This window comes from Lactuca saligna, chromosome 3, assembly GCF_052625555.1.
Source record: "Lactuca saligna cultivar CGN05327 chromosome 3, ASM5262555v1, whole genome shotgun sequence".
Taxonomy (NCBI): Eukaryota; Viridiplantae; Streptophyta; class Magnoliopsida; order Asterales; family Asteraceae; genus Lactuca; species Lactuca saligna.
This window is the reverse complement of record NC_136419.1, coordinates 41611288-41622930: the sequence shown is the minus strand read 5'-3', so window position 1 is coordinate 41622930 and position 11643 is coordinate 41611288. Positions and strand designations below refer to the sequence as shown.

Below are 11643 nucleotides of genomic sequence, written 5' to 3'. Positions count from 1 at the left end.
AACATGTAAATTAATGCGATCTTGAAAAACTATTAATAAGCACAAATAATGAACGTAAGTATGGTCAATATAAAAAGGTAAATCACCACAACAAGATGCTCTTTCAAAGATACTAAAATATGAAGATAATGATAATAATTAATAAACATATATAGATTTAGATTAGGTTCTTATGAATTAATCTAACTCAGTTAGATTATGCATGTTTTTCTTTAAATAATATAAATATTAAAAATAAAAAAGAATTTAATATCGTAAAAGAGGTCAAAGTAATTGATGTTTTATTAGAGCCGAAAACAAATACTTATCCAACATTTTGGGTCTTTGAAACTTTCGAAGAAAAAAGCAAGGAATGCAGTTTTATTCGACAAGATTGTTTCACACTTTTTGTTTTGATCTTTGATTAAAAATAACAAAAGCATTAGGGAAAATGATTTATATGGGTAATTATGTTTCAAAACCGTTCAAAAAATACCATTCAAGTTTTGTGTGTCCAAAAAAACACCATCCAAGTAAAGCATTTGTACAAAAAACACCAACGAAGTATATTATTTGTTCAAATTTGGTCCTACGGTAACCGACAACTACCGGTAAAAATAAGTACATGAAAAAAAATAAAAACAAGAGGAAATGACTCAAAAAGGTAACTATGTTTCAAAATCGTTCAAAAAACACCATCCAAGTTTGGTATGTTCAAAAAACACCATCCAAGTAAACTTTTTGTACAAAAAACACCAACAAACTATATGTTTTGTTCAAATATTACTCAGCGATAACTGGCTCTTACATGTTAAATGATAACTTTGCTTAACTATTATGACATGGCATAATAATTATTGACAACACGATAAATGATATATTCCTCATTTCAAACTCGATTTAGGGTTTTTTCATTAACGAATGACTTCTTTTTCTCCTATGGTTGCTCTTTTTCTTCTAAACTGATGATCTCAAACTCAAGTCCAAAACCCTAATTATTGACTTAAGGCAAAAAGGGCTCCTTTACCCCTGCCTTAATGGGTCTCCCTCCCCCTAAGGCTCAGATCCATAAAAAGCCCCACAAGGCATCAAAGCCCAACTATAAGGCCTCTAAGGCCCAATATGGCCCAAGTGTTGGATTAGTGTCTAAGTCCATAACTATTTTGGTATGTACTTGACCCGATGGTGCATGGTCCTTTTGGGTTGCCTTCACCAAAGCAACTTGATTGGAGAAATGAATAAAGAGAGAGAGGATAATATGATTTATTAATATGTTATAAGAATAATATATTAAAGGAGAAATCATATTTGTTTGATTAATATTGGTCAATAATTAATTAAGAATTAGTTTTGTGATCAAATGTAATTAATTAAACTAGAGGGGCTGATTTGTAATTATGTGATAGTTACAAAATAAGGTAAGGATTATCTTATTTATATGGTGGACGAATTTAAGGTTGGAAAGCCTTAGAATTCGAGTATGATAAGGATTCAAGGATTATCTTATTGGTTGCTTAATGGATAATCAACTAGATAAGGATAATGACTGAAACCCTATCTCTACACCTATATAAACACCCCTAGGGTCATGAATTCGTGTATCCCTTCCCAAGAGGTCCTAGATACGAATTCTAACCTCTCACCTCTCTCTTTATACCTTCTCCATTTGCTTATGGTGTTTGTAAGCCATTAGAGGAGTGACACTTGTGACTCTAAGCATTCCAAAGTCAATCCAAGGTGGAGTTGTGATTGTTATTGCTATATAACAATCAAGGTATGTTCTTAAACCTAATTATATGTTAATGTCGATTTCCATATGTTAGAATTAGGGTTTATAGTCTTGGATTCAAAGCATGTACAATAGAGAAACCTAGATCCGAGCATTCGGGTTTGTATGAGCACATAGGATGTCTTATGACCAAAACCCATCACCAAGAACCCCCAACATGGTCTTAAGTCTAAACAATGACCTGCTACAATCAAGTAGACCTAAGGCCCAACTTAAACAAGTCCATGCATACACCCAACATATGCTGAAGCCTCTGCGATCCGGATTTCAAGCCAGTATGCCTGACGTACTCCTAGCGTACGCCTAACATACTCAGCTAGGGTTAAGAACCACTAATCTTCCGAAGGCCATAACTTCTTCATTCCAAGTCTGATTTTGTCATTCTTTAGACCTTCGGTATGGTTGTCTGATGCCTAAATTAGCTCCCGTGGATATAAATAATGATGAAATCGGACTTAGAATGAAGGACCCTAGCCGAGTACGCTAGGAGTACACCGGGCGTACTGGCTTGACATCCAATTCGTAGAGGCTTCAACATATGTTGGGCGTATGCATGGACTTGTTTAAGTTAGGACTCATGCCCACCTAATTGTAGCAAGTCATTTTTGGGCTTAAGGCCATGTTGGGGGTTCTTGGGCCATATTGGGCCTTATAGTTGGGCTTGGATGCCTTTTGGGGCTTTTTATGGATTTGGGCCTTAGGGGGAGGGAGGCTCATTAAGGCAGGGGTAAAGGACCCCTTTTTGCCTTAAGTCAAGAATTAGGGTTTTGGACTTGAGTTCGAGATCATCACTTTAGAAGAAGAAGAAGAAGAGCAATCATAGGAGAAGAAGAAGTCATTCGTTCACGAAGAAACCCTAAATCGAGTTTTAAAGGAGGAATATATCATTTATTGTTTTGTCAATAATTACTATGTCATGTCATAATAGTTAAGTCAAGTCATCATTTAACATGTAAGAGTCAGTTACCGGTGGGTAATATTTGAACAAAACATATACTTTGTTAGTGTTTTTTGTACAAAAACTTTACTTGGATGGTGTTTTTTGAACATACCAAACTTGGATGGTGTTTTTTGAACGATTTTGAAACACAGTTACCTCTTTGAGTCATTTCCTCTTGTTTTTTTTCATTTACTTATTTTTACCGGTAATTGTCGGTTACCATATGACCAAATTTGAACAAAGAATATACTTCGTTGGTGTTTTTTATACAAATGTTTTACTTGGATGGTGTTTTTTGAACACACCAAACTTGAATGGTATTTTTAGAACAATTTTAAAACATAGTTACCCATATAAGTCATTTTCCCAAAGCATTAAACTGAAAGTTAACTGAGCTGGTTGATTATATGATTGTATTATTGTTAGAGAAATTAAATATTCTCCTACCTTTTCTTCCTACTTATCTTCCTATCCACATGAAATGGTAACAAATGTCATATTTAGATAAAATTAATGATATTTTAGGATATTTATCATATTTTTAAATTGATAGAAAGATAATTATGAAGAAAAGAAGAAGAATATTTAATTTCTCTTATTGTTATTTCTGCTTTGTAATATGTTTCATATATTAACATCATAGTAATTTAATAAAATTTCTATCATTCCAATAAAAACATATTAATCCAATAGTAATTAAAAAAAAAACAATGAATTTGCACTTGGAAAGTTACTTATTTCCCTCGTGGTAATTAAGGTGTCGATGAAACATTGTCATTTACGCAATCTAAACAGTTAATGCAAACTTGTACGAATTGACATAAATATAAATAAACTTGTACGAATTGACATAAATATCACTTGTTTTAACATGAAAGCTCATAGTTTAAACCCATTAAAGCCGACACAGGTTACAATCACAAAGACAAATGATATTGATATCATGACAAGAAACATTTAGTTGTCCACAGACACAAATTACAATCACAATGACATAAATGTCACATAATTAATACACTTTTTTCTTCTCAAGATTGCTACTCTTGACATATTCTTCATCTTCAAGACATCATATCGTTATCACATTATGGTATTCACCATAACAAATTCTTGGTCTTTAACTTTTTTTTTTTGTACTTTTTGGTCACTTGGAAATGATGTTATGGCATGGTTGATGGCATGTTACATGTACCGTATAGTTTATTAAATAAAAAAAGAAATATAATTGATAAATTGATAGAATGACCAAGAATGAATCACCCAAGTGTTGCTTGTGCATAATAAGAAACCAAAATACTAAAGAAACTAACAGAAATGATAATCTATAAAAATAAAAGGACACCCTCATGAATAATAAATTCTACCAAATGTAAAAACTTATGTTCCCACATTCTAATAATAGCATAAATAAGAGCAACCAAATTTCCTTAAAACACAAATAGTACAAAATTCAAAAGTAAATGGGAAATTAGGAACAAATAACATACAAAAACATTTTCTTCTTTTCATTAATTAGTCACCATGGATAGTATACCTCTCCCACTTCTTTGTTGGGTCATATATCTGCAATTTTTCAACACATATTCATAAGAAAACAATAATCATAATAAAAATATAAAATAATAATAATAATAATGGGGGGGTACCTCCCATCTTGAAGCAGGAAATATGTGCTTGTTCTTCTCATACCAATGCCTCTCAACAACTTTACCAGCATGCGACTATCAATCAAACAAGGCCAATATATGTAAAACTTACCATATATTAATACCAATATTAATTTGTTTTTTCTATAATTAATTTTCAATAAAATGGACTTTGGCTACATTATAAACTTAGATAATCAAATTAAACATTATTACCTCATCTTTCTCTATGGTTGCATCAGCAATTGTTCTCACATCTTCATGCACATCAAAGTGGAAAAGCTGTACATATAAAAAAAGGGAAAAAAGTAAAAACATTAATTGTTTTAATTAGTGCAAAACTTCATACTATAAGAAAAGTTTTAAAAACAAATAAAAAAACAAAAAAAATACCGGCCCACTTTTTCCCCTAGCTTTGTTCACAATCAGCTCATAGAAACTGTGTTGCTGAAAACAGACGACAGTTATTTATTAGTATTATCTTAAATTTATTAATTTGGATTAAAATATTTAAAATGATAAAAGTTGCATTATTACATACATGTGGAATAATGAGATCCTCTTTCACATATAAAAGATTTTCAACTGAAGTTGTACGTATTTCTCTAAATTCAGGTGCAAGTTGTTGCTGAACAGCTCGTAAAAACTCGCCAATTGTATCCCCTTTTCTAACCTAAAAAAACAGCAATGACTGGGGTAAAATGGTAATTTTGCCATAATATATGGAACATAAGAAATTAAGAATTTACCTGCATGACTCTTCGATGTCCTGCACCATCCCAGTAACTGTAAGTGATTTCAAGAGCCTCATCTGTAATGTAATTAACATATAATTTAGAACTTAGAACTTAAAAAACATAATTTTTTTTTTTTATATTAATGAAATATAAGATAAAGTTTTTATAATATTAAATTACTTTTAATCTGTTCTTGTTCACGAAGCCATTGTTTTCTAAGCCTTTCACGTTCAGCTTGTTCCTCTGCCTCCCTCTCACTGAAGGAGTATGCTTCACACCATGATGGTGACAATTAATCAGCAAAAGATAAATAATAATTTATTTTTGAAAATGTTTTTATTTTATTATTTGAGAGATTTCAAACCTGTCAGGCAAAAAGCTAGTTTCTACTGTTGGATCTTTGCCAAATCCTCTGCGACCAATCGTATTTGATTCTTGATTTTCTGTATACTCATAAGAACATTAATTTAAGTTAATGAGTGTAAAAAAGAGAAGGATTTGATTGAGTGAACTTAAAAAGATGAAAAGTAAACTACACTTACTCTCCTCTCCATCTTCTTCTTCTTCTTCCCCGTTCTCAATATCTTCAGAAAAAGATAGCTTTGGGTTAGCTTTGATTTTCCTCTTTTTTTGTTTTTGTAATTGAAGCTCCTCTTCCCTAAAAGAGTACATAATTAGCAATTGATGAAAATAGGCAGATGTTAATGACTTAATGTTACTCACTCTTGTTGTAGCTTTTGAAGTTTCTCTTTTTCTTCTTCTTCAATCTTGACTCGAATGTTAACCCTCTGTATACAAGTATAGTCAGGTGAAATTCAAAGTTGTTTTGTAGGTAAGAAGTAGAGTGAAAGGAGAAAGAGTGTTTGAATCGGTGACTAACCTTTTCAACATATTGCTCCCTTGTGACAAGCCCAACTGTTTCCTTCTTGAAGGCAGTCTCAAGAATCTGATCAGATTTATAATGTCAACTTAATGAAAAGTAACCCCCAAAACACTCAAGAATCGATCGTTGACACATATAAAGTGATAATGGGACCTTTGTACATTACAGAACCTCCCGTAATTGACCAATAACAGTAAAATCATGAAAGTCAAAGTTACAGGATTATGCTACCCTTAGCTTGGGCAAATTGCAATCCATAAAATTAGGGCACAGAAATCAGTATTGATATACAATCAATTGATTGCAAGAGGCAGATGTATATGCATAGATATGAATAACAAAACTTACTTCGGAGGTTCCGGAGCCGAATTGAAGAAGACCGGATTGGCCTTTTGCGTTCTTACTTTTGAGTTCTTGGATCTTTTTCCTTTCTGCCTCTCGTTGTTTCTCCAGCCTTCGGATCCTTACAGCGTCTTGGGCGGTGCCCACGTACCCGTCCCCCATTCCCGACATCTTTTTGTCTGGGTTTCAGTCCGTCTCCGCCGCTCCCCTTGTGTTCGTGAATGGTGCTCGCTAGAAAATCGAGGATCGTGACGGAAGCGAGGGTTTGTGATTTTGAGGATTAAAATGATCCGGTGGGTTTACGACAATAAAAATTAGGTAGTTTTCGATTAAAATGGTGTTACAGTTTTAAAAAAAATATTTTTGTAGTTTAAAAATTTTATATTTTCTTTGAAAACTTTTAAAAAAATATTTTTTTAGTTTTAAAATTTTATATTTTCTTTGAAAACTTTAAACTGTTATTCAACTTCTAGTGTTTAATTAATAGAGGTGATATTATGGACACTTTATCCTAACTTAATTAATTTTAGGCAATGGTAACACTTTTATGTTTTGTTACCAAATTCTACTTAAAGAGAGAAATGAGAGGATACGGAGGGAAATTGAGGGGTGTCGAAGGAAAATCGTGTTTCCGAGTATCATTAATGGAAGGAAAGTGAGGGAATGGGAAGGGTTTTTGAATCATATTTTTCTTCCAAATTCTCCTCCCAAATTGGACTGATTTTGGAAGCAAGTGAGGGGAAGAAAAATTTTACGTTTATTTTCTTTTTCCTCCTAATTTGGGAACACAAAAACTTAAATTTTTTCTTTCCTTTCCTTTCATTTCCTTCGAACTCGGGAACACGGAATAATGAATATTTTCCTTCACCTCCCTTTTTTCTGTCAAAAATTTTCTTCCCTTTTCTTTAATGAATTTACAAAAAAAAAAAAAAAAAAAAAAAAAAAAAAAAAAAAAAAACACACCACCCTTAGCACTCGCTAGGGGACTCGCCAAGGAGAAAACACTACGGAGGTAGCGAGAGGAGAGAGAAGCGGGAGCTTGGCTGTGATTGGAGAAAGACGTTGGTGTAGAACAACTCGTCGAGTCCTATTCTTTCATCTGCCCCGACCCCGACTCTACTCGTCGAGTCTAGCAAGAACTCGACAAGTTCTCCTTCAATCAACATCGGCACAATCTTCAACTGACTCGCTGAGTTGATCCTTGAACTCGGCAAGTTCATCTTCATCATATAAGTGTGTCTGGTTTGTGACTCGTCGAGTTGTATAAACAACTCGTCGAGTCCGTCTTCATGGGTTGGGAGATTTCCTTGGACTTGCTGAGTGTGTTCATCCACTCGCCAAGTACCATCGTTTCTAGGTCCATAACTACGTTTATTTTGTTGAGTCCTTCCTCTAGACTCATATGATATTGTCTGGACTTAACTAGTTCCCTTCGAATCAGAAAAGGTTGGGGAACCAAACCCCCCCGACTCGCCAAGTCCCCAAAATAACTCGTCGAGTCGACCAATGTTCATGCCCATAACTCGATTTCTGTTGCTACTAATCTCATCCAAAGGGTAGATCTGGGCTCCTAAGGTCAATATAACACGTAAAGTCATGAACTTTACGTCCATGCATGGAACTTTAAGCTCAAAAGACCCAAAATGAGGCTACCATGGTAATAAAGCTTGTATCCTTATGCAATGTACTCCTCCCTAGAACCTAGATATGATATATGAACCGCTTGGGATGTCCCAACATCAAGGACCAAAGTTTTTGAGCCAAAACCCTCTTAATATGGGGACAAATAGATCTAAGAGAAAGAAGACCAAGTTGTAAGCTTGATTACCATAAAAGATGGCAAATATGGTGTAGTTCCTTGATCTACTCCTTCTCCCTTGAGTCTTCTATCTTCCATTTCTTCCACTAGCTTCAAGATACACCAAATAACACTCAAAACAAACAAGAAAGCTCAAGTTCACTTATGGAGGATTAGGGTTTCGGGTATAATGTTCTGGAGGTGATGGAAGCTGGGGTGGAAGCCTCATAAGATGTTTAAATAGGGTGCAAACCCTTTAATTTAGGGTTTCACTCAGGCAGCTCCTACTCGTCGAGTAGGTCACTTAATCCCCCGATCCGGAGTCGATCCTCCTCGACAAGTTGGGCCTTCAACTCGTCGAATCTAAAGGTAAATATGAAGTTGCTTGAATTGAAATGCGTACCTGAGATCGGGTATTACATTTGTGGGCGTGGTTTTGTACCCCATTTTGACTTATTTGAAACCGTGGTTTTGCACCATGGTTATGTACCACGTTAGAGCATATTTTTTGTATCCTTAGAAGCACCATGGTTTTGTACCCCATTTTGACTTGAATTAATATATATATATATATATATATATATATATATATATATATATATATATATATATATATATATATAATTTATGTGTCAGATGTTCAATTTTTGCAATACGATTCATGTTTTCCATTGATTGTGAAAAAGAACTTTAAGCTCCCCTCATGACCATGATGGAGCAACCTTCTAGATGAGACTATCCTATAGTCCAACCATCGATTTTTTGTTCTACCAAATTATTGTTTTGACCTTGCATCGATTTATATTATATTAATTGTTTGTGGTTTAAAAAAACAAAATTTGTTTAGTATTTGTATATAAAAAATGTTTGTGTATTGAAATAAAGTAATTTAATTAAATTTGAAAAAGAAAAAGAAAAAAAATAAAGTGTTAGGACTGTTAACGCTTTCTATCAAATGCTAAGATTAGGTGTTAATAGAGAAAACTGATGTGACAATCAAATAGCTGAGGTGACAATCTGTTAAGAGTGTTATCACTTCCTTTAGCCTTAGCACGTTGTCACGTAAGTTTTTTTTTTTTAATTTTTTTTTATACCACGTAATTTTATCATGTCTAGCACAAAAAGATAGGGAGTGACAGCATATCAATTTAATAGGTTTGGTTTAAAAAAAATAGCATAAACACATTTTAGGGGTGCTGTGTAACACTTATAACACCACTTAGAATCTCCCTTAACAAGCTTCACTCCTTATACCTTTAATCTATAGGTCATTATCATTTGATTAACTTTTTATCCAACTATATATTTAATCATTAAACTAACTTTGTTATTTAATTATTAGATAATGATTATTTAAATTCATTTTAAACTCTATTATTATTTTATTATATTCAATTAAAATTTACTAACTTTATTATTTTATTTTTATTTTTTTAACTTTCTTTTATAAGACAAATAATCATAAATGAAATAACTGAAGAAAAAAAAAAGTTAAAAGGTAAACATATTCAAGAAAAAGGTTTTTTAATTTAAACTGACTAAAAACAAATTAAAAGTGCTCTTGTTCATAACGATTAAAAATTAAAAAAAAAAACTTGTGCTCTTTTGTTCATAACAATTAAAAATCTCAAAATAAATAAATAAATAAAACTTGTGTAAAAATAATTGTAATCCCTCAAACGTTTATATTTTTTGAAAATTTCTCTTTATTATAAAACTATTAACCATTATTATATTATATGTTATTAGACTGTATATCTACTTTTTAATCACAGTTAATTACCACAAAAGGTAAATACGTAGCATATTTAAATTGCATATAATATTTATGAATATGTTTAAATAAAATGCAAAAATAATAATAATAATAATAGTGTTTTAAATATTATCATGTATTTTTCCCATACAATCGAACACATTTTATTTATGATATTTATAATAATAATAATAATAAAGACAATTTACGCCTTCCGGTATGTATACCACGAAGGGTTCCGTGGTCTAGGTGGTCACGACCGTGGCTCGTGCACATTAGGCTGGACCTTCGTGGTTCGTCGTGCTCATGGTTGGTCGTCGTATGTATCACGAATTGAAACGGACGGATTTTATTAGTTGTGTGATAATGACGAATGGGGGAAGAGGAAACATTTTAGCCGTTGAACGGCTACATTATGTAAACAATTTTTTTTTTAAAACAACTTCTGTTGTTACCTATAAATACCATATTTTTACACTCAATTTTTACACATTCTTTTCTTTCTCTATAGACAATACACACACAACAATTTCATATCAATCAGAAATGGATCACAACCAAAATACCACCTCAAACTTTAGAAATCGCAAACCCGATAACGTTTTTACGTTAGACACAACCCATCGCCAATTCTCGACCATGGAATCACCTCAAGGTGGTTTTGTCAATTTGCTTCAAATTGGTTCCCTTATCCAACAAACAACACTTTTCCAACAACAATATCAACCTTTCCCGACCTTCCAACAACAACAACTTCAACAATATCAAGCTTTCCAACAATTCCAACAACTCCAAGTGACGCGATGTTTTATATGGAAAGTGAAAGTCGAAATCCCGATCAAATTAGCTCCAAGTGGTACGATATTTAACTCAAGTGCATCAAATTTGGAGGAATTTTGTAACACCCCATTTCTGGTATGTGATTTAAATACAATATTTTTCCTATATTAAGAGGTACTCGGCGAGTCTGAAGCCTGACTCGTCGAGTCGATTCGGGACTTGCACGCTTTTTTTTTAGTTGACGACTCGACGAGTCCATATTTCGGACTCGGCGAGTCCACTTGTCTGAATGAAACCCTAAATTCCAGGGTTTGTATCATATTTAAACGTCATTATAGCCTCCCACCCTAGCCTCCAACACCTCTAGAGCATTTCCCCTGTAAACCTTAGCCCCCATTGTTGAGCTTGAGTGTCTTTGTGCTAGCTTGGAAGCTTTGGAAGAAAAGGAAGAAAGAAGATCAAGATAAGAGAAATGAGGTTCACATTCTAGTCTCCATTTGCCGCATATTTGGGTAATAAAGTTAACACCTTGCTTATTATTCCATTAAACCCTCTTTTATGCTTATTTATGCTTCTCTTGGAATGTTGGTTTGATACAAATTCGAATTTGAACTCTCCTTTGGACGGAAACCTTAGATTTGGACATTATTGAACTCCAGGAGCTCCATATAGCCACCTTTATGCAAACATAGCCTTGTTCCAAAACCTAAGTGTTTATTGTTGAAGGATTTTAGTTTTTAAGCCCTATTCTCTTGTGTATGCACGTAAAGTTGGAAACTTTACGTGTAAAATCAGTCCTATAAGCTCAGATCTATGATTTGGAAGCACTGGAATTGACTAGAATCGACTGTATAATATTAGCATGCATGAGACTCGATGAGTCATTCTTAGGACTCAATGAGTCGATTCATGCTCAAAAATAGACTCGACGAGTTGTTCATATAACTCGTCGAGTCACAAACTGGACGTGTTCATATGATGAAGGAGAACTCG

General features: G+C 33.4%; 1 protein-coding gene across 1 annotated transcript; it reads right to left on the bottom strand.

Annotated features, from left to right (window-relative positions):
• Positions 1-4116: 4116 nt before the first annotated feature.
• XCT (XAP5 family protein) lies at positions 4117-6616 on the bottom strand. Its single transcript, XM_078984409.1, has 12 exons — positions 6323-6616; positions 5972-6037; positions 5815-5879; positions 5634-5749; positions 5456-5534; positions 5272-5348; positions 5104-5165; positions 4896-5027; positions 4748-4801; positions 4571-4636; positions 4355-4429; positions 4117-4271 (listed from the first exon to the last, which is right to left on the bottom strand). Exons 1-12 carry the CDS (start codon positions 6485-6487, stop codon positions 4221-4223), a joined length of 1008 nt encoding a protein of 335 aa, XP_078840535.1. The 5' UTR covers positions 6488-6616; the 3' UTR covers positions 4117-4220.
• Between the last annotated feature and the right edge of the window lie 5027 nt (positions 6617-11643).